Here is a 24,718-nt window from a genome sequence, read left to right on the forward strand (position 1 = left end):
TATTTATAAAAGAATACTTCCTTAATATTTGTCATTAAGTTGGACAGAAAATATTAGTATTTTAATTTTGTATTTAAATAAGTTATTACCAAAGTGGCATATTTCTCTACATCCCTTTAAAGTTTAGACATTAATTACTTGGTAAAATTTCAAAACATTTTTACATATTTCCATTTCATATGTATACATACATACAGAAGGTTCTAGAGTTATGTTTTTTTATTGTGTTTCTTAAACAGGTAAGAGTTTTCAAACCTTGTAAATAACTTATTAACATTTATTCGTCATATTACAAAAGAAATAAAAGAATTACATATTTACAGAAGGGTTCCATCATGCGTGGCACACCGTAAATAAATTACAACTTTAGGATGGGGTTCAATGACAAGTTCCTAAACGAATTACCGTATTATTAACTGTAAGAGCTTTAGCAGATTTGTTTTTTCCACACGTAGCAACAGGATGAGCATCTCTGCTCATTCCTCTGGAAGGGGTGTAATGGAAGAATCGATAAGGTAGAAAGTGCTTGTACTCTGCTGGCTTCCGAGCAAAGTTTCGCACATGCTTGCAACGGAGGTTGTCCCTTATCGTTAACGTTCCGTTACTTCATTGTCTTCTCCTATAAAAAAGTAAATCGAGTGATACGTAACCCCAGCGAATACATAGGTCCGAGAATCTTCGGCGAGCAACGAATTGCGGACACATTCTCTCTATTTTTTCATTCTCAAACGTTGTACATCCATGTTTGTCAATAGCTTTGTTACATGTTTTGGATAAGTTAAAATCAATTACAAATCGGATATTATTGTTGTTGTTTGGTGATAATTGTTTTTTCTTGACAACGTAAATCTTGTGTTTACTATCGTGGTATTGAAATATACGAGAGTTTGTCTCTTGAGTTCATGTATGGGAGCAAAACTTGATTACGGAATTTGATCTCATAGGTTTATCAGTTCACAACTTGTTAATCAGTGAGAGAAATTTCATTTTTAGAAATATATTCGGTGTGTGTACATGTACATGTGTGCTTATGTATGTGTGTGTGTCTTTGCTTCAGCGATAGGACGCTAATGTTCTTGATTCGCTGTCGTAAATTTCATTGTTGTATTTTTATATTGTTCTCATATACAACGATGTGAGCATATTTACTTATGATTTATCGTTTATGGGGTTACTTTTTAACACTCGAAAGTACGTATATATAATAATAATAATAATAATAATAAAGATATAAATAAATGTAAACAAAAAAATTGAGCTTGGACATTCGTGAGATGAGCCATTGAAATTACGCGGGACATTCATTAAATTACACGTTCATTTTCCATTTAAAGGCATCATTCTTTTTTTTCTTTGATAATTATAAAAAACGACAATTGTATCACGTAACTGACTCAAAACAGGCAGTAAATTAAATAAATCCGCGAGGGTAATACCTTGTGGCGCTTAGTAGGACTAATCCTATTATTTACAGTAATCCTAATTACAGATCCGGCGACATGTATACATACGGTAAAAAAGAAGCACTAAATTAACGACACCAAGGACCGATCGATGTATCAAGTTATGTCGATTCTGGGTTTTCGATGCACTTTTTCGCGCGAACATAAACTTAGTTGAACGCAGCGATCTCAATTGCTTTTACCGAAGATTCTTGGTTTGTTCTAACAAAGACGTTAATTTTAACGATAAGGTTACCCGTGTCCGGGTAACTCGAATACTCGGTCGGTTTTTTAAGTAACGAGTGCTTCGGAAGCCCTGGTACGAGCTGTTCGCGAGACCTGAGATGCCCTGCAGATGATACAAGGAATAACGAGTGAACTTCTCTTCCATACGGAAGCAAGCTGTAAGCTCCACTCCAACGATCAGACGAACAGACGATCGAACTCACGAATCTAATTAAATTCTTTCTATGTAATCTGTATCATACGATTTACTAACATGACACCAACCTTATACGGTTCTACTAGTATACGAGAATGAATTTCACTATACGATGGTGTAATACAATTTTGCAAATGCTTCTTTCCTCTTTTTTAACTGACTCGTGATTTTTGATCGTGCATGCGCGACCTAGAGGTCGACGCGTTGGAGCGTATCGGAGGCAAATTTGGGATAAAGCGCGATAATGTCCTTCATTTATTCGTCCTTTAGCTCCTTCTTCGGTCTGTCCTTATTATATGCTTGTCGGTAAAAGTCGGAGAAGAGGACGAAGAAGATCGTTGAATGAAGCAAAAGAAGCGCCGCCACCAGCTTAGGATAGCCGCAATCGAAGACCAAAGCTTGAGCGCTGTGCACGAACACTAAGAAGAATTGTACCTGCAAACGAAGCGATGAATTGAATTGTTACATTATTTCGTATTAAGGGTGAGTCGAACTATCTATACTTTCTTTTAAAATATGTTTCGAAGTAGTAAAATTGTAGCGGCGTCCGAATTGTTTTAAATTTCTTATGTTAACCGACTTCAAATTTGGCGAAATCGTAGTAACTTAGTAACGCTCATGCCTTTCTCCTTGAGAAAGACGAAGAGTGTTGCAACCCGAATTGTACCATGACGATACATGAGTTACGCGCCATCGTTGAATTAATGGAATATATGTTATATACGGCAGTGCCAATGACGCAAGGATAATCGGCTATACCTTGCACAGATTGCGCGACCGCATGATCGGACAAAATTCTACCGAACAATGTGGTGCAACGGTACCATTCGCGATAGATTAACCCGTGAAAAGTAGAATATTATTGCACAGCTGTGAGAAGTGTAATTTCATGCTCACGAAACAAAATCACTACCATAAGAAACGAACTACATATTATATCGAAGTGGTAGTTGTCGGTGCCTTTGTGAAATAAAAGAGTCTGAGTCACTTATCCATTGAATCTCTATAAGAATATCATGATGAAAATAATGACTCTGAATATAAATATTATGATTTTACCTATTTGTAAAATGTAATGAAATTTTAAAGGCTATCATGGACAAATTTCAGTTCATCGCAGTGTCTTTGCTACGATACCTAAAAGTATGATAGCCTCTAAGGATTAAAGTAAGAATCGTATTTCATTTGTATCTCGAAGGTTCGATCGCCTCGCATCTCAAAATCACTAAGCGTCGCTTTTCGTTCTAATCGTTCCGCATCGAGGAATGAGTAAACGGCGTTCGTAACGCCACGTAGTTGGAAATGACGAACGATTGCGGAACATCTTCATGGAGAATATTATCGCGAATGTAAACGAGGGAGAGAAGCGCGTGTCATGCGAAAAAGAACAACGCGATTTATCTTTTGAACGATTTGCGCCAGCTGCGTACGGGAAATCAATGGTGTTGCGAGATAAAAGCGAGGTAGGAGAGCATATACATAGGTGAGGTTTCGTAGGCATGCAGCCGATTCCTGGTAGCGTGGCGGTTGTTTCATGGTGATGGTGGCACGGTGCTATACGGAATATCGGAATGCCAAATTATTGCGCCACCGTGACGTAGTCGACCGAATCCGGCTAAAGCAAGTCAGCCTGCAATTGCTCAACATTGTACTTTTCACTTTCCCTCACCCCTACCGCATGTTTACGTGAAATTTTGTTCACCGGTTTGGGCGACTAGTCAATGATGGCCCAGAATTCATCAAAGTCTCCGATGTCATCGACGTCAATTTTGTGCCATATACGACTTCTCTTTCCTCCGCTTCTTTGCTCCTGATATCGATTTTCAAAAAGATTCTCTTTTGATCATAATTTGAGATCTGCTAAGAGGCTCGCAGCATTGACTTTCTTCCTGACACGAGGCTCTCAGTTTAATCAACACGTTGTTGCGGTATAGACAGTAACGAGTATCATTATAGTAGGCACTAATGACTATTTAATGGCTTCTATTGCAAGATTTTACTCGAGTACGCTCGAGCAAAAGTTCAAGTTGTTGTTGAAATTAAAAGGCTGAATAAATTGAGTAACGTTACGATACGGCTTGGAAAGCATAAACTGCGCGAGAAGGTAACGAGTATATTTGAGAATGTTGAAGTTCTTTCTAACCCTTTGAAAATGCAACAAAATGATGAAGAATTCAGAATGAACGATTTAGAGAATAGTTATTTCTTTACTCTTAAGATCTTCTGCGTTTCTGATATCTGATGTAAAAAAATATCTATTTTCAACTTTCTATAAAAAATAATAATTTCTTCAGTCTCTTCTTTTACACTGTGAAAGGGTCAAGCGCCTGGAAGTATTGAGACATCTACGATGATTACTAAAAAATTCAATCCCCGTTACTCTACGGTTTGTCCGCAACAGCGTAGTCCGTCTTGCTACTGGTGAACCAGCAATTTATATTGTTGATCATTGCTTTTTCTTTCTTCTGTCTCCAAACTACGTGAATTGCAGCAATGTCTCTTAACATATTATTCGGTCGCCACGTCGTGAAACGTTTGTTTCGAGTGCATTTGCACCCTGCGACTTGTCGCCGCATCGCTCACTTTCATCGATGCAGATTATTATCTAGCCAGGCTGGTTGTGTGCACGTTGTGCAAGAAGAAGGTATCGCGAATCCTGCTCTAAAAAGTATTTGTGTCGGTGCCTGTTTATTGCGTGATTCGAACGTGGTCACATGTCCACATATTCTGGACTCTATCTATCACATTTCAATGATTAAAACTCACTATCTTTTCAAATATCTTGATTTTTTCTTTTGTTTTTTTTATTAGCCAATCGATTAAAAATTTCATGATCTTTTCAAATTTCTTTTCTTTTGTGTTTGCATTGTGTTTTTACCTGTGGTTTTACGCATACTTACCTTTATCTTTCGCTAAGATAAAATGAACTCATAGTTAAAATGACATGAAGTGTAGGAAATTGCCAAGCGCCAGGGGCATATCCATGAACAAAATGTCGCGATTCGTTGAAACGCATAACTAAAAGCCATTCACTTTAACGTAATAATGTTCTATTATCTGTATCAGTAGCGTTACAAGAAAGCATTATCTGTATCTTGAACTGTCGCTCAATAATTTCCTGGTACGTTTCAATACGCTTTCGATCGTTGTTTCTGTAGAAGCTCGCACGCGATCAGAGGTTTTGAGTCTTTCGCTACATTTCTTAATTATCGGTGTTCAAATATCCTGTTTCTTTGTGCTTCGTACGTAATTTTCTGAGAAACGCGCTAAAATTATACTACTTGTTTCATTCTTCAAGTTCACGAATGATTCTTCAAGTTGATGAAAGAAAATCTATTTTCTCTTAGATAATGCGCATTATTTCGAGGCATGATATTGTACCAGTTGCTGAGTGTCTTATGATGCCTTGTATAAAAGCAATTATGCGCATCGGTTGCATTTGTAATGGATCACCATCGTTATGTCGTATTATTTATTATCGATGCTAAGTAAAAGAAATTGATGTAAAGAAATAGTGAAATGCGAGAATGATTTATCTGTTACTCTCTATATCCAGAAACGGGAATTCTGATAACTTTTAGCCATATATTAAAACAAAAAAATTGATGTATATACTACATACGAAAACAAATGCAATCATCCTTTCGTGATTTGGCCAAGTAGATACGAAATAGATACACATTTATGAACATTATGCTTTGACTCTTTTTAAATCAATACACCTACCAACTGCACGGTAGTGAGGTGCTTTTTCCACCATAAATATTTGTGGTATTCCGGTCCCATTGCAGACACCATATAGTACATGTACATTATTACATGTACCGCGTTATTTATAAGGTTTCCCAAAGTACCGTGTCCTCCAGCAATGAATTTCACACAGATCCATGTCTCCAAAGGTGTTAAAGAGTGATGGTACAGATGTAAGAACGTCACTTGACTGTCTTTCTTTCGCAGAACGAAAAATATCTGAAAGTTCATAAGATAAATTTTAAAAATGATGGTATTAATATTATTGCGGAACTACCGATAAAATAGTTTTGATAGTTGATGTTCTCCATAAGCAAATAAAGGAGTAAAAGGTATTCTTCTCTCGCTGCTATAGACAGACATTTGTTTTACTTTCATTAGGCTAATTCGTATAATGATAATTTCCTCTCGAAAGTTCTCGAGTTTGGTACATATAGCGACCGCGGTTTCATCAAAACCAATACTATAGATTACTATTACTATCGTTTATCTTTCGGGCAGTAAATTGCTGTTTATAATACTATCAATTATTCGCTACTCTTCTGGATCTTTTTTCTGAATACTTCTCCTTCATTTTCCTTGTCACTTACAAACGTGAGTGATATTTCGTGCGATTTCCTCGAGCCACAATTGTTTCCTTTTTAAAAACGTCGTATTTCAACAAGATTAACAAGAAATCTGACAATTACTCGTCACACTCGATGATTCCGTGTGATATAATACCACGTATTTTTAAACCATCAGAAATCTTAAATTTTTCGCGGGGAAACAAGCAAACGTACGATTCAGTGAATAACTACTATGAGACGTAGGTAAATTACTTCAGCGGAGTACTTGATATTGTTAGTTCGGTCGGATCTTATCTATTCGCGTAATTCGCATTCCCGCGTACACCGCAGGTTAGGTTACTTTTTCCTGAGGACTTTATTCCGCAAGAAAAGGCTTAACGACTTAAGGCGCGATGATATTATCGCGAACAGTGATTTCTCTTGCGACACGGCTCTTTTCGAAGACGATCGTTGAGCATTGAACAATCGTGTCGATAAATAAACCAAAAACATCATAGCGTGTTGTAATGAAAGATCTATGGTGCAGCAGCTTCTGTTTCCGCTTCAGTGATCGATTTTTACGATGAATTGAGAAATTCGCAAAGAATTTAGTCTAACACCGGAAATTTTTTAATCGATGCTATGAGATTCCATAACTTCACAAATTGAAAGATTTATAGCAATAAGAAGACAACTGCAGTAATTCAATTATATTTATCGGAAGAGAAAGAAAAAGGTATAGGTTTTATATTAAAAAACGCAAAAGTTTATTACCAAGAATATTGGTTGATTATAAATTTATAGTACGTTAGAAAAAGTGATTTAATTTCGATCGCCCCTTTTCAGATTTCTGTAAGTTTACTCAAATTACTGAAAAATGGAACTGTCTTCTTACTGCAGCGTTCTCCCAATTGTGTTTCACGCGGCCTCATACATACCGTGTCAGCGAATTCTGTGAATTTGCTGATGAAATACCACCAACATAGATTCGCCATTCGCAGCGCGGACGGATTGTGGGAGTAGTCCACTGGTTGACACTTGTAACTGTAGTCTAACAACCAACCAGACATCAGGTGCTATGAAACAAAAGTTCATGATCAAGGTACAGTCTCGATTGTGTTTTACGCTTGTGGAGGTAATTATGTGATCGAAATAAACACGCTTAGCAAACTCATTAACATTTATGGTACGTAAGATATTTATAGATGGAAAAAATATATCAGTAACCTAAGAATATTCTTGTTCTTTGTCTTACTTTCAATGACTTGGATATCAAGGAAATGTTATACGAGGCTTTTCAGTATAAGTCTCTTGGAATATTTGCTCTTCTATGATCTTGGAATTTCGGTGATATCGAAGTTTTAAGAGTAGATTCAACCTGTTTGCGATGAATTTTACTTTTAACAATGAACCCAATATTATAATAACAACACAGGCTATAATACGTTCAAAGTTGAAAAAATGTAGATTAATCATAATTTTTAAAATATTACAATGACATGTAGTTCTGTTTATATTGAGATCCTATGTATTAATAGAATTTCAGTGGTATCAGGAAAATTATTGCAATCCGACGATCTTGCTAACAAATTATTTTGCTACGTATTGTACTATTATAATAGTTTCGTAAGAATTAACTGATTGACGATTGAAAGTAAGGCCGATGCAGGAGGGAAAATAGAACGTTTTGCGGGTGAAAAAGGAGATAATTAAAAGTTGATTGTTAACTCATATAGTTGAACTAGCGGCGAATGCTAGTCTCTTTACCAAGGACGCGTTGATTTTCTAATTATAATGAAGCTATATCGCCTAGAGTGTAATAGGATAATGTTCAGTTCCCTTCTGGTTCTACATTGGTGATTATAACATATAAGTTCTAAGTAGAGTCGAGAACGCAATTTTTTGCCTTAACGAAATATTTCGAAACGTTCAGCCGTATGTTATTCAGACAGAAGCCTTCACCGTCGATAAACAAAGCCACGAGCTTCTTATTTCCTTTCGAAATCGCCAGATTCTTTTTCCCTCGCGATGCGTTTCTAGTTCAAACCGGAAACAAGTAATTTGAATGAAATTCGGCCAGTTCTTACGCACTTTTCGAACCGAATTGAACGCAATTCCTGGTGAAGAAAGAGATCACCAAACGTTATTTGGCTACGGATTTACAGGATTGCAATCGCGATGCTCGACTTTCTTCATAGCCGATAATTCCTTGCTTTTTCACACTTGGAAAATAATCTAGCGCATAGATAACTTTCTAAGGTGATACTAGACAGCTTTTACAAGGTTGTTCTCATTTAGAAAGATATCTTTTAGTTTCTTACGATAAATTATGGTGTACCATCTTTGGCTCGAGAGGTTAAGAAATCGATACAATTTCTTAGTCATGGAAAAGTTTGCTCGCGTGAAACTACTTCCGTTTCGATGTATTTAGCAGTTAAAATCTGTTAGGCAGATCACGCTAAAGATTCTGGCGTAAGAATACATTGATAGATTGAATAATTAGGAAGATTTTATTTCTTCGGTCTCTTGCCGACTATGGAATGAGGCAGTAACTGCAAGTAGTTATCTTATTTGTACATTCGAGCAGATATGAACATCTTTTGTCTGGATTAAGTAGAAGTTTACGGTATTTTGTGCAAGAATCAGTGATAAACACAAACAAGAAAAGTACTAACTGCATATACGTAAATATCATTATTTAAATCTATTACGATCCTTGAATTTTTATATACCAACTCTCACTTTCGTCGTAGCAAACAAGAGAGATTTATAATGTTTCAAGAAAATGTTTAGCATAAAAAATACCAACGACAATTTTTTTATATGTTGCCCAAACTCAAGGCATTTCTAAATATTAAAAAATAACTGAAAGGATTAAAGTGTTAATAGCTGAAGTTATAGAAGCTTATGTCTGTTAACCACAAATTCTGTAATGAATATTGCCTTTCTCCATATTTGGATAGATTTTACTTAGGTATTCTTTCGAATTTTTCAAGACTGTCGAGGATTTATTAATTATTCAAACAAAGTTGTTTGGAACGCGCGGTTGGTGGAAAGTCGAAAACAGGATGCTTCGCCTTTAACGAACCGCGAGCTCGAGTGTACAAATCGATTGGGCAACCGATTGGAAGGCTCGCCAATCGTGCCCGCGTGTATGTAGCTTCTCTTTATTACTTCTTTTTTTGCAACGGTATGTTTCGCGAGCCGGTGCTTTCTCACCCCCTGTTTGCCATTAGCGCGGTTCACAACGGAAAAGATCGGTCGTCGCGGTGAGCGGCCGCTGTGCTCTCTTTCAAAATCGCACAAAATTTCGAATGGTTTCGTTGGAGCAACTAAAATAGAAACTTTACAGTTTCAGCTTGAGGACTCGATGTCGCAACGCGACTTCTTCTTTCCGTACACCTTTCGAGAAGGCATTCCGCGTCGTGGCCGGCTTCCTCTTTGCAACCGCCGTTTTCTATTACTCACAGCTCTTCGTTCTGTAAATAAACCTCGTTATGTTTTACTTCGATCGGTCAGGATGAAGATTCGTTTTCTGCGGAAATTTGTATCTCGTGCAAACGCGAGGCAATTAGAGTAGACGATTATACATATCGCTGTCAATAGATTAAAATAAGAAACCGAAGAAAGCTGAAGTTTTATCCTACCTTTATGCCGTCTATGATTTTCTTCGTTCAATTTAAAACATTTGTTCATTATTTCGTAACAGTCTGTATAACATAATTTTACTTGAAAGTAGAACATGGCGAACTTCAAATATTTCAATATATTTTGAAAAAAAGAAAATGAAAATCTGCTAGGTAGGATATTTTACCTGAGGAGAACAGAGGGTCGTTATTATAAACAATAAAATTGAACAATCCAAGAAAACAAAAACAAAAGGGTGCCAATAGGCTTGATAGATAATTGTATTATCCGTATGATACTGTAGTAAATAAATTGCGGATTTGTAAGCATTTAAATTTGTTTAAAATAAAATAAAGTTAAAGCTGAAGAAATGCATATGTAACATTTAAAATATCTAAAATAGAATATTAATTCGAAACAGATCTCCGTTTAGTTTTGATTTTTTCAATAGTGGTCATAAAAAAAGAAATGAATCAGCATAAATATTTACATTTTCATGAAATGGATCGACTTTGAAAATGAAAATTATTACAAAATGCGAACATACACCAGAAATGGTAAGAATATTAAAGTGACGTAGAAAACGATCTTTTAATTATTACGAGTGGAGAAAATCGAATTGAATTTTAATCGACGACTATCTAGGTAAAGGAAAACGCATTGAAAAAGGAATGTATGACGTAATAATTTCCTGTATCTAATCGTGCCTGCACCTAAACTATTGATCAATAACAGGCACTTTCGAGCGAGAAAATCTGCGTTACAAATACGCGTGTTGCGATATAGTGAAAAGCGTTTCGAGACGGTCGATTAACTACTCGTTAGGAAGCACAAACGTGAGAACGGTTTACAATGAATCTTATTATTAGAGCGTTCGAATGGTCAACTATTTCTTGTTATTACCTAGTGAATGGCCGACGAACGTCGAGTCGTTGGTCGATCGAAACAGGTGCCGGTACAAAGCGGTTACATAAATTGGAATGTCGCGTTTCGCAAACGTCTCCGGTCGAATCTCGCCAAGAACAGAGCAAAGTCCGCGGGAGCAAAGAAATTAGTGGTTCAAGGTGATCGAATGAGCCAACGAACGATCTAACTTATTCTCCGAAGGCCTTGGAAACAACACGAAAAAGAAAATGTCGATTATTCGTACTTGAATGGATTGGATCCATCCATGGATTTTTACGTCGTTGTTCGAAAGTTCGGTTGAATTTGGCACTTTGGTGAGAAGTTGTTCTATCTGTCTATCGTGACGATTCAGCGTGGTTGTCCTTGGGGAGACGGATTCGTTACATCGATTAAAACAGAAATCTTGGACGAGACACTCGAAAATTATTATTTACGCGGTTCTTTTTTATTATAAACAAGAAGAAGAGAAATTATATGTTCTTCAACGCAATTTATGTTTACGACCTCGATAAAATTACAAGATCGTTAGCCTGTGAGATATTAATCGAAAGATGACCGGTAAACGGTTGACGTCGAACACCTACCATATTCACCATGGTTCAGTGAACACAACTTGATCTAAACCTAGCCTATTCAATGGAAACAAATACTTCAACTAGTTCGCTACTGTTCGCCATTTATTTATATCGAAGTTAGTATCACGAAAGAAGTCGCCTAATTGCAGAAATACTCATATAGGTCTGATGGATGAACAACTCTTGGCGTGTTTTTACTGTTACACTTCAAACTAACGCGAGATCTAACGAAATCTCCGTAGTTGACATTTTCGTCAGCGCGACCCACTTGCGTTTGCGATGCTCCTCGGAGAGAGGCGTTTCGAAATCTGGCAGCCATGAACTTTGAAACCCGGCGAGGTGATGCATCGATCTCTCGCAAACCTTTGGGTCAGCGCATCCTCGTCAATATCTTAATCGTCGAAGGTATTTAGAGAAAGCTCACGCGGCGTTTCGAAATGTGTTTGAAACCTTCGGGATAAGGGAAAAGTTTCGTCTTATGAGAGGTTGTTAGCCGCGCGCCTTCTCGCTTCAAACGCTATTAGAGATGTTCGTAATTGTTCTAGATTCCGATTAGTTTGAACTAGATCGCGTGTGTGAATATTGCGTGTCAACAAGGAGGAGATTCCATTGAATCTCGAAGAGGAAAGAACCGGCAAGCTACTTTCGTACATAAACACTGATTCGTTTTCTTGGTTCTCTAACCACAGGTTGAGTCTTTACGATCGAAGGCTGTCTGGATCTCGAGTCGCTTACCTCGTACAGCATGCCTAACGAGAAGACTACTTGAAACGCGTTGTACGCTACCAAAGTTCCTCTGAGTTTGAACGGTTTCTTGTTAGCCATCACCCGTGGACCGAATATCGCTACTCCATATAAATAAAGAAGGACGATTAAAAATGTTGGTATCGGCGAATCCATTAACGGCCAGTCGCTGACTCGAGGATCCGAGACCGTCGTAAGGATTTCTGTGTATTGGTCAAGAGCCATTCTGACCAGGCCCTGGGCGCCTACGAACGTCCGATTCGTGTCCGTCATCTCGATTCTCGGTTCCGGCTCCCGTTCCACGACCAACTCTGCTGCCGCCGACGCCATTTCTGAAAATCACACGAGCTTTACTTTAATAAATTAATAAAGCACGTTGGAATGCGATGTGTCGAGAATAGGTCATCGAGGTGTTATCGAAAATTTTTTTGCATCTATTATATTTGTTCTTTCTTATTTTTTTCCTCGTATTCCTTAATATCTTTGTGTCCTTTATGCGCTTTACACAATTTTTTATACACTAATGAGATTTATTCTTGTATATCACGTAAGTAATATTAATAATAATAATGAAATTAGCGACGATTTAATGTATAAGCATTATGATAGTTCTTTTTCATAAAGCCGGGTCTTGATAGAGTTAAACTATTTCGATAATATCGCGTCTTGATCGAAACACTAAGACATTTCTTCAAAGTGATCGAAGTCAATAAAATAAGTCGTCGTTATGGTTCTTTTCGCTCGATGGCACAGTACTAAGAAGTCAATAGCGTCTCTGGAGCGTTCATTAACGATACACAATGCCATATTAAAAAAGATGAGGCGAACGTATGGAATCGAACTTCCATAATTTATGATTTTTCTCGCCCTACCTAAGATCAAGCCAAGGAGATCCGCGAGGTACTTTTGGTTCTTTGCTCGTTCACAGAGAACGAAGTCGATCGACGATCGAGTGATATGGAATGTCGAAAGTTAAACGCGACAGGTCGAAAAGTTCATCGAATGCGCTATTCTCGAAGATCTTGGTTACACCGTCTATCTGGAATTGCATTTTACCGATCTACGTTGATCAAAATTATGCTGGGAAATTCTTTTTCTTCAGCGTTGCGCCTGCTTTTTCAATAGCAGTAATAAATCAGAGGATGCAACGCGATTACGAGTTTCAATTGCGATGTTGCATATACACAACACGACACAGTTTGACGACTAGGTCGACTCTTATCCTGATTCATCCGTGATCATCGCGTTTCTTTGTCGCCTCATCGTTTGGTTTTCTCCTTGAGTGTCACGCAGTTTCGATTCTTTGATTATCGTTCTTGTTTTCTCCGATTTCTATTCGAGCAGTTACATTTACCATTTATTTCCGTCGATACGATCAGATTCTCGATTAAAGATGACGCGTTACAAACTGTCATTCAATTAAATTTCAATTTCTTGAAGGTTGTCGTTGTTTCTTTGCAGCTGTTGTTCATAGAAGTTAGAATAAGTAAACTTATTAGATGCGGGTAGAATATTAGTCACCCTTTGCGTATTTCTTTGGTTGTGTTTCATAAGACGGATTGAGCAAGTATTGCAAATTTGTAGGCATACGTATAAATGCTCGATTTTTAGTTGACGTAATATATGTAGTCGGCAACTCGTTTTCGCGCGGCTCTCTGATTCGCAAAAAATGTTATTAGGTTGACCTCCTGTTCCCCTTTTCCTCACGAAATACACTAATTCTGCGTTATTTGTATTCGATACAGCACCAGACTTGGCCCTAATTGCTAAGAATATACACGTACACTTTACACTCTGAACTTGATCGATCATATTTATTTATTGATTAATACCTCTACTTTTAGTTTGTGTAGGTGTATTTTTGAATTTATTGCTGAATGTTTAAAACTCATGTTTGGTCAATAAATTAAAAATCTTGGGAATATAAGGAATCAAATGTTCTTGGAGCAAACAAAAAATCTTGGTAATGTAAAACATAAATGCAAACGTTTTATATAAAAATTAGTATCTCATAAAAAAAATCGGTAAAATGTCATCTACAGGTGATGAATGTTTGCGAAACCATATTAATAGAAAGATAATGACACATTTTTCACCACAGAAGGAATGATCAAAGTTAACTGTACATCGCGCGACATCTTCCAACTTTCGCTCTCCGAGATTCGTCCGTGGTCACCTGTTCTCTAAGATAAGGCAAATATTCTCGTCGGCTTTCTTTCTCGGAAATTTAATGTCATTAGTTATTTGGTCTTTCCTGTCAGACACGCTGACAGTTTAAAACAGCGAAAGACATTTTTACTTTTTTTTAAAAAAATAGTCATTTTATGGGACACAGCTAATTCGAGTTCCACTTTCGAAATATGAAAGCCTGAAACTACTTAAAAATTCTTAAGTAATGAACATATTTCGATTCTCATTATTCGTGTATGAAACATATTAGTTACAATCTGAATAACGAGGAATGTCTCAAGAAGAGTTTCTTCGGCGTTTATTTCCTTTCCCCCATGAATAATGTATTTTTCATCGAAACACAAAGGGCAATGGTTGTATCGATCGACTTCTCATTCTTCCTTCTCGTCAGATTACAACTCGGATCGTTTCTTTCCCGACCGAATCAGGTAGCTAAGTCTATCGGCCGATAGATCGCTGTGAAATAATGCACCGTGCATGAAAGCGCAATCTTGAATCTCGTTAGACACGCCGAGCCGGTCGCATAACTAGACTAGAACTTACCAGTCGCGCCACAACTGAGCCCGTGTATGTCGAATGTTCTAAGGCCAACACTGACCGATAGAATTCTATGTAACGAAACCGCAATTTCGAGCCACAAAAAGTGGAGTAACGGTCATACGTAATTGCACTGGGAAGGTTGCTCAATGCCGTTGCATTGCTCGTCTTTTCCCCAATCTTGGCGTATTTACTTATAAAGTTTATTTTGTCACTATAGTTAGACTAGAGTTTTCCAAACTCCATTTATTTGAACTCCATTCATTGGTACGAAATGTTAGTTTGTGCTCGGTTAACTGAACTCCTGTCAATTGAATCCATTTATCTGAATATAAAATCCTATGAACAAGAAGTCACTAATAACTAAGAGAAGTATTGAGCCTCTGTCGTATACACTTCATTTACAGAAGAACTCCATCTATCTGAACTCTATTCACCGGAATGAAATTTGACTTAGTGTTCGGTTAAATGACCACCGATTGATTGAATTCATCTTTTTGGCCGTGAACTCCTGTTATATAGACGAAAACTAATAAATAGTTGTGAAAATCGGTGAACTTTTATTATATGAATTGAATGAATTTCAAGAAATTCAAGTAAATATAAGAAAATATAAGAAAAAACTTTATTACAGTAGTACTTGATAACTTTTTAGATGATGAAAGGAAGGAAAATAAAGAAAGGAAGACAATGAAAGAAAAATAGCAAGAAACGCGTAGACCTTGCGCAGAACAAAAATAACATTTAAATTTCTTCCTGCGAAAATAATTTTTCGAACGATCTCGTGAAACAGCTACCCTTGTCGGCTATTCGATAATTTTAACGTAACGAAGCAGTCCAAGAGATCGTTTTTTATTTATTTATTTTCGATCTATGGACATCGGCACGAGTAGAGTGAATTGATTAGTCTGGTTTCACAACGACTGGCAGAGCAACGGTACTTGCTGCAGAGAAAGTCTCGAAGATCGCGTGAGCCTGTAAAATACAAAAGCATAGAAGCTTGATGGTCCACTACGGCCAGAAGAAGAACCAACAAGAGAAAGAGAGAAAGGTAGCCGACTATTTGAATGGAAGGAGGGAATTCGAACGTGGCAGACTAATAACGATACCGGCAATACGATGACGTCGATGACGAGAACAACGGCTGCAGGAACGGTGCCGTTTAACACTCGCTTGCTTAGAGTTTAGTGGGTAAGTGGGTCGACAGTCCGGTTACGTGCCGATCAGCTTCTAATTCGTCTCCTCGATCTTCGTCTGTCACGATCTAGGTATAGTCGTTGTTATTGCTGTTAACGCGTAGCTCGCATCTTTTTCGCTCGTTTTCCTTCGGAGTCCATATTTACTTCACTATGATACGGCTTTTCCTTTTTGCCTTTTTTCTTTTTCTTCCCCTTTCCTACTTTCTTCCTCTTTTCCTTTCGGTTTCTCTGTTTTTTCATTTCGTTGCGTATTTCCTCCTTTCCTAATCAGTGGGTGGGTAATAGAATCGTGTCATTTCGCAAATAGGAAGCTCGTAAAGTGGAATATTTTTAAAATTATTAGACGAAATCGACGTTTTGGGTAAATTACATCGGAAGATTTTTTAGATTTAATTTTTTAATATTAGCTACAAAATAAATAAAAATTTCATTGTTCAACCATCTGAGTAGAAGATACACTCGACACCTGTACGTTTGTCATAGATCTCCTCGACTGTTAATCGGTCATATCGATTGATTTAATCAAGAAGAGGAAAGCTATAAAGTATAGGAAGTATGTTTTGGTTCAGATTTTCTGACATGTCCCGTTCTCCTTTTCTAGGTCATTCTGTTCTTTCGAATTTGTGGCGACCTCGTTGGCGGATACTATACGTTCTATAATTATTATTTCTGTTTCTTTCGTTCACTTTTCAATTTCTCTCGTGCAATACGTCTTGTTATCTTTTTATTTAATGTCTTCCTCTTTTTATTTAAAGGAAGAAGCCACTTAGGGTTTTCCTTACTTCAAGAACCGGTATTAGAAGACACTTCACTTTCCTCGCCCTCTTTCTTCGTACGTTTCTTTCACCTTCTGCTTTCCACCATTCTTCCTTCGTTTATTCTCATAAAGCTCCTAAGAAACTAATCTTGACATCTTCGCTTTTAATCATTGAATCTACGAAACCTCTTAATTTTCTTCCATTTGTAACTATCGCGGATGCAATTTCTTCAGTTTTGCCACTTTCTATGTACAGACGGAAGATTATGAACAATTATCGGTATCTGTGTTAGTTCGTTTTTTACGCAGTGCAGAATCGGCCAACGAGTTTTTAAGTACGTATGCGCCGCGTTCCGGCTTCATTCAATTTCTCTTTCGTTTTTTCGACAACCTTAAGCTCGTGATCTCGTCGTTCGTGCATACTCACCAGCTTGTCAGCCGAAGTTGCTGTATATTTATTAACTCCGCGAACAGTTTTTCATGAAGTTTCTATCCAGCAACTTTCCGCGAGTTGTTTACGAAATTCTCCGTTCTTCTAATTCATTTTTCTTCCTTGTTATGGCGACCATCCCGAAACGTAGCTTGGTTTCTCTTGTCTTTAGTAGAAAATTCTCACTTCCTTATCCTTCCTCATAGAAATTCGAAATTTTTAAACTTTCGTCCATTTCTGATTGAAGAATCTAATTTCTACTCTAGTTTCAAGATAAGATACAAAATATGCTCTGAAATTGTTTCGAATGATGATAGAGCATCGTTTATGCGACTATAATTTTTGAAACGTATAAATGCCAAAGCGCTAGATTGCCTCGCCTTACATATTTCAATTCTTATTGGAAATTAGTTCTCTCCAGAATGTCAAAATTATATATCTTCAATTGAATGTCCAGTACAAGGGCACATGCTTCTTCAAAGCAATCAACCATAAGCTTAGATGACGAAGAACCAATAGAGAAACTTAACGGTACTCATCCTGAATGATTCTCACATGTAGTGTGTCATGATGGATGACACCAATTCTGCTCTTCTCACTTTCATCTCACACAGCCTTTGTTTGGACAAAATGTTATTAATTTTACAGTGACCTCTATCATCATAGAATCTTTGAATCGTCAACACATTTTGTGTCTCTCATTTGTACGAATCGTTACGAAGAAAAATGTAGTATATACATCGATGAAACTTATTAATTTTCTTTTATCTCGACCCTCGGTTGATCGTAATACCGGTTCAAAAATTCTGTTCTTCGAACCATGTGTACGAGTATTTCCTTCTTTATGCGTGAATATCATTCACCGGAGTTTCTTCTGTATTTCGGAATTCATTCATTAAGAAGAACGACTAAATAAATCGGTGAAGTTCACATAAGCTTGCCTTGGAATAGAAATCGAATTGGAGGAAAAAGTGTGGAAGAGATTTTATTGAAGCTGGAAGGTTAATGTAGTTATAGTGCAACAATCGGGATAATTATTCAAATAAGCTTCTTTCTCAGGGAGTTTTCAATGACTCGACCTTAAAAATTATGAATGTAATTCTCAATTCTAGTGTCACGAATACATTGGATATTCATATCTCTAATTGTCTTCCTTTATCTTTCATTCTGTACAACTGAATTTTATAGAAGTCGGGGTAGTAATTCTAAAAGATAATCATATCAAACCTCAATTCAAATAATAGTTCTCAGTTCTCAAGAAACAGACTATTTACATCTACAAGTTCGTTTTCCACGAAGAAATGGTACAACTGTTAGTAAATCCCAATGTACAAAACTTCAATTTACTTCAATTTAATAACTCCGATTTAGAAAAATTTATATTTTAACTCATTTTTCATTTCGTTAGTTTCTAACTAACATCATTTTTCATTACTATTCAGTTTATGGATTTGGTTAGAATGGCTCAATTATTCACCTGATAAATGTAAGTACATATATCTTCCCAATTGTAGCATCTCTTTACAAAGTCGTTCGAATGGTTGCGCAATTGCAGCGAAATGATTTTGCATGGCACGTACAATACAATATGTACATATTTTTATTGTAATTTCCTTGTCGTGACTCTCAAACTAGGCTAAATTCGAATAGCGAAGAACATAATCTGATAGAAAATGTTCCTTTTTGCATACGTTTTTCGTTGTCTTGAATCTTTTATGATACAGTGATTGGTACAGTATGCATTTGTCGTAAACATCGTAAAGACGTTTTTCTCATAGTTTCGCGATTTTACGAGGGTATTTAATTACACAGGACAAGAAAATTCCGAATCGTTGTCCTCGTCATTGATCGTAAATATTTAAAGATCGACGGTGCGCTGGTTTTCGCTATACTTCCTCTTGTTTCGTTTTTGTTTGACGTGAAAGTCCGTTTCTTGGTTAAGGACCTTGGATTATTTGACGTTCGTGACTCATAGACTTCCTACAGTTGCAATTCTCTTTTGAATATTTGGCAATTTATAAAATTAAATGAGATAGGTGAGATAATTTATTCTCGAATGAAACATGATTGTGAAAAGATCTGTAGATTTTCGAGAATTTTAGATTTTAAACAGATTTTAGATTTATTTTTTAGAACACTAAACGTTACAGTTTCGCGGAGAACAATTAGTAATAATTAATATGAAAACTGAAATTATTAGTTCATAAACATTCATATGTCTCAAATTTCTTCATAAAATAAAATAAAAAACAGACGAAGAATTCTGTCTAGTTTTTAAAGCTTCCAAGAAATGTGGTATAAGTGCTTGATCAAATTTTTTAGGCAAGCAATGAGGCCTGCTCAAAAATGGTCCAGCAACCTTGTACCGAATATTTAAGTCGAGTTTCGTTCAGTCGGTTACATCATGCGACATGTTTTACGTGTTCGGACATTCTCTTGTTCCTGATGAGTACTCGACGCGACACGCGAGGTAGTTGACCATGCACACCAAAAAGAAAATAACTTTTTTGTACAATTCGCGATAGTTCTGTGTGAAACTTTTCGTGAAGTCACGATTAGAATTTCGGTTCTTTCTATTGCCACGAGGTCTATCATTATATCGTTCGGAATAACTGGAGCAGCTAGTATACACGTAGGTAATAAACCTTACAGCTTCGTGCAAAACAATTATTAACAATTAATGCAAAACTTAAAAAGTCGTGTGAGTACTAGATCATAAGTTCACATACTCGTATAATCAGATTGCTTCGTGAAATGCGACGGTGAGATATAAATGTTTCTTATTTGCATTACAGTAAATTATTATCATACAGGCTGTATGAGCTATTCACAGGCCAAAGTGGCCAACTCCATGTTTTGAAATTTGTTATATTCCAATATCAGAGCATTTGATCGATGCTTATTTTCATGCTATAATTTCATCAATTTTCTCTATTTTTTGTTCCGTAGAGTTAACCAATTTGGTAAATAAGCAGCTCACATATCGGAGTTACGAAGTAAATAAATTACTCCCAGTTTTATATGTCGCTTATTTGTGAAATGAAGCTGTTGAAGATTAAAGACTCTTGATTAAAACGATCTCTCCTTTCAAGGAAGACGCAGTGTAATTGAATTTGGAAGAACGAGATCGTTCCTGGGAATTCTACCGAAATCGAAACAATTGCTGGTATATGTGTATCTTAAAAATAACAGAGGAGAATCAAATAGAATTTGGAAACATGAATTGTACCATCAAGTATGAGGCTGCTTCGAAGGAAAGCAGGTTCTTGTTTTAATAAACCATTAATTTGACTCGCGTCAGGGACGCTTATTCGTGTTTTGCACGCATAAGTTATGCACGCGCAGAACTAACCAAAGGCTTTGAAGCAATTAATAGCGTTGTAACCAATTTAGTTCATAATTACTTGGAATATATTTCGCGAAGAGTTTCACATTCGACGAGAAGAATTAGCAACGCTTGCAGATCTCGTTTCACTGGCTGTTCAGAGGAATTTGTGTGCAGAAAATGGTTGAAAAATACTGACAAGTGAGAGAAATTTCGTGTGTTTGATTATTATAGAATTCTTAGAATTCTACGGATTTTGTTCCAATTTCGAGGCAAACGCTAAAACGATTTGTATGGACGTAATATCATTAGAGAAAATGGATCAGATACACTGTCGGCCATATATATATTAGAACACCTACTTGTATTTAATTCAAATTAATTGCTTCCCACTGTTTTTGTTTTCTAGTTATGTCATTATAAATCAATTATTTCATTTATATTATATCGCACATGTATTGCAAAAACGCCACAAGTCAAAATAATTCTATCCTCTGTTAGAGGAACATTAAAAGCAAAGGAAGGGTTTCAAGGATTAAGAATGGAAAATTACAAAAATGATATTTGATCATTGTTTCTTAGATTTTATTTTTATGCCAATATTATACGTTCAGTATAAATAACATTTTTGTAAGTTCTCCAATAGGTCCTCGCTGTTTCTGAGAAACTTATTTAAGTCACGTTTCTTCTGAGATAGATGTGTAGCACGTGACTTATAACATAAAATACTAAATAGGTACAGAAGTAGGTGCCCTAAAATACTTATGGCTAGCAATATACATAGAGAATATCCCCTTTGAGATACTTAATCGATGTTTTCTTAGTCGATGGTAAGAAGAAACTTTTTCTAACGTTAGAAAACAATCTTACTACCTTGACGACATTTAAGTGGCTGTATAACGCATTGTTTTTAAGCTAGTTTCTCTTTAGCTATCACCTCCCAAGGTTATCACCTATGGCAGTGATAACGTTTGCGTCTTAAATAAAGCGGCAACTTGTTTCCGAGAATAAGATCCTCGAAGGGGGTCAGACGTTCTTTCCCTCCCACATTCCTTTCGAATCGACTAACGCAAGGATGTTAACCTTGCTCAAGTGTGCAATGTGGCACACTTTTGCGCCGCACGGGAAGCGCGTATCTTTTTTTATTATAATCTCATTCACCTATAATTTTCGAAGGCGATGAAATCAATTGTGAATTGCGAGAAAGCCAAATGATCATGACGAGCCTTTTTGGCTGCTTCTATCTCTCCGAGTTTGACTTGCAACATATCACCACTTCGTGCGTTCAGTCAGATTTTTTCCTCTGATTCATATGTTTCGTTTTTTCGCATGGAATTCTGTTCCCGAGTTGCACATTGCAATAATTCATGGACTTGTTTGCGTTGTACCAGCTACCACTAATCCATGTGTTTTGTATTTTCTGTTACAGTTAATTTCGTTTTCGTCAACGCTTTCGCTAAGTAAGACAAATTATTTTTGTGGTTACTTTCGTTTTTTCTTTTTTTTTCGTAATTGTCGCATCGCGTACGACCTTGTGTAGAACATGTCCAGTATTGACAATGACAATTAGCGTTTTTGTCTGACAATTGTCTGTATTGGCAAAGAGTAAAACGATGAAGTAGTTCTCTTGCATATGAGATTCGCAGAAGATTTTCATTTTTCTATTTCTCGATAGTCAGTAAAATCATGAGAAACAGGTTTCGTTGAACGATCATGTTGCTCGACTATATATTCGATCGATAGATGATTTCGTGATCGATTATCATAAATTTTAATAAAAAGCGAGCTACAAAAATTCATTCTTTAAATAATGCTTAATCTAAGCGGAAATTAATTGTTTAGTGTGCAAACATTTTATGCTTATCATTCAAGCCGAACGTTTCCAGAGAGTTACAGAATGAAGTTTACACTTTCGAGGGTAGTCACTGGTAAAATTTTTCTTGTGCAACGTCGTGAAATCGAGAAAGTCGCTTGTTTATAAAGAAAAATTAGTCGATGGTATGAAATTCGACGGCCGTGCGTTCCATAGGGAAACTCCTAGCTGTGTCTGATCATTTAGAAGCGTATTCTACTTACGAAAGTAGAAAGCAACGCTTTGTAACGATATGATAGCGCGTTAGCTGTTTCTTATAACTTATTTATTTACTTCTATTGAATACTTTATTAAATAACTATCATTCTCATTTATCTTTATTATTTTCTAAAATTTCTAACAAATCTGACCTAAAATACGATTGAGTAATTTGTGGCAAACTCTTTGCAAAAATATTGCTCTACTGTAGATAACCAGAATGTAATCTCAATTTATATTTTGAGAGCAATACAATCTTGCCGAAAATGTCTACTTTTACGTATGCACTTGTACAACGAAGCTAACTAAAATGGTTACACGATAATTTCTTATCGGCATTCAATGTATTCCTCGATAATGTTTCGAATGTACTTCGATTAATTGACACATAAGTGAACACAAACCGATTACACTTGTTTTGTTAGATGCTATTAAGGTGAAAATCGTACGTGATGTGCATAATGCTCGCGGGGCCGCGCTTGCGAATGTCTCGCCTTTGCCCGCAATGCTGCTGCGCGAGAAAATTCATTTTCCATCCGTTTCCGAATTTTACATTTTCGTACGCCAACAGGCTAATTAAGGTTCGAAGTTGTTTGAAAAATGTAACACGAACTGCCTTCGAAATCTCGTCAAACTGCTTCTTCTGCCTTTGTTCCATTCCTGTAAACGCGAGACCGGCTCGATTGTAGGTACGCGGCGCCAGTTGGTGTCACTTTTTAGTTCATTTCGAGTAGTGTCACAAATGTAGATCGAGATCGAGCGTTACTCTCTATCGATGGCATAATGGAAATTCTTTTCAACACATTGCTACATCACTTATCACACTGCTCTCATAATTTAACACGCATCAAGAGAACAAGGAGATCGACTTACCTGTTCACCGACGAGAGCGACACCGCGTTTGCAAATTAAATTGTAGCCACCTCGCTTCACTCGAGACTCCACTTCTGCGTATCGACCTCGATATCGAGCAATTTCTAACTCTTCTTACGAGACGCAGAGTCTCTTGAAAAGCAGATCGATGTACCAACTTGCACCTAGCCGATCGATTCAAACAATAAAGCCCTTGTTCTTCAAGTAACTTATCGATTATCCTCGTCTGGCTTCAATTCAAAAGAATCGGGGATGAAGCCTGAACTTGGCACTTTGTTCACTAGCAGCCTATGCTTCGCTGTTCACAAGCTTCCTACCATTTGAATGTCACACGTTATTCACACGCCCGGCGATCATCCGGGTAGCTAACACTTGTTCACAGTTCGCGTTTTTTGTGTGTTTTGCGTGTTTTTGTGCGGGTACACGCGTTCTCGCAACGACACACGCGTGTGATTGTGTATAAGATGTTTGTGGTTTTGTGTGTGTGTGTGTGTGTATGTATGTGTGTGTACGCGCGTGCTCGTGTGTATATATGTGTGTGCTGTGATACGAGTGTCGGTGTGCGAGCGTGTGCACACATTCGCGTGCAGACACATATACAGAAATGTGGGTCCAACGGTCGATGCTGCGTGAATAGTCCGCGGCGGAGCGAACTAGCGGTTTAAGTATTGGTTAAGCAAGTGGGGTTCAGACGAGAGGAGGTTAGGGTGGGGTGTGTGGGCCTTAGGTGATCGCCTGAAAATTCCGTGCCACGGGGAATCAAGGTCTCTTTTCCTACCATGCTCCGAGAAAGACGGAGAAAGGGAAGCTGTCGCGTCTCGAGTCAGCTACACCCTTCGGCCAAGGTCGTTCGCCGAATCGAAACGCGCCCCGATACTTACGCCTTCGATCGGTGTGGCATCTCCACCATAAAATAGCCATTCCTTTGATTCATCTATGCGATTCATTGAATTATATCCTATAGCGTTTACGTGCATTTTTGTTCTTCTTTCCCGTTTCCTTTCATTCTATAGCGTGTACCACAGTAACATAGTAAGACTTTCGAGTCGCTACATTCTTGTTTCACGTCCTTTGCGACGTGCCCAGTTATTTGTACATTTGCCTTAAACATTTTTTCTTAATATCCGCAAGAATCATCGGTAAAAGGATTCTTGTTCTCTACAGCGTGACTTATTTTAACAGAAAGCGTGGTATTTAAGAAGCGTAACGTATACATAGTAAAAAGTAGGACTTTTACATTTGGTTTAATATAGGAGGAATTAATTGGAAAATTTCTGATTAATTGGAAAGATGTTACTGCGA

At 37.1% G+C, this 24,718-nt stretch overlaps 2 protein-coding genes across 2 annotated transcripts in view; one reads left to right on the forward strand and one right to left on the reverse strand.

Annotated features, from left to right (window-relative positions):
* Window positions 1–263: 263 nt before the first annotated feature.
* On the reverse strand, window positions 264–24,061 carry LOC139995249 (very long chain fatty acid elongase AAEL008004). Its single transcript, XM_072018569.1, has 5 exons — window positions 23,417–24,061; window positions 12,026–12,366; window positions 7,121–7,258; window positions 5,611–5,853; window positions 264–2,319 (listed from the first exon to the last, which is right to left on the reverse strand). Exons 2-5 carry the CDS (start codon window positions 12,362–12,364, stop codon window positions 2,140–2,142), a joined length of 900 nt encoding a protein of 299 aa, XP_071874670.1. The 5' UTR covers window positions 12,365–12,366; window positions 23,417–24,061; the 3' UTR covers window positions 264–2,139.
* The window catches only part of Sit (stuck in traffic), a 50,455-nt gene continuing 27,999 nt past the window's right edge, over window positions 2,263–24,718 (forward strand). Inside the window, exon 1 of the mRNA XM_072018371.1 lies at window positions 2,263–2,367. The gene's annotated coding sequence lies outside the window, so the exon portion shown is untranslated. The remainder of the gene's footprint in view (window positions 2,368–24,718) is intronic.

Source organism: Bombus fervidus, chromosome 1 (genome assembly GCF_041682495.2).
Source record: "Bombus fervidus isolate BK054 chromosome 1, iyBomFerv1, whole genome shotgun sequence".
NCBI classification, from domain to species: Eukaryota; Metazoa; Arthropoda; class Insecta; order Hymenoptera; family Apidae; genus Bombus; species Bombus fervidus.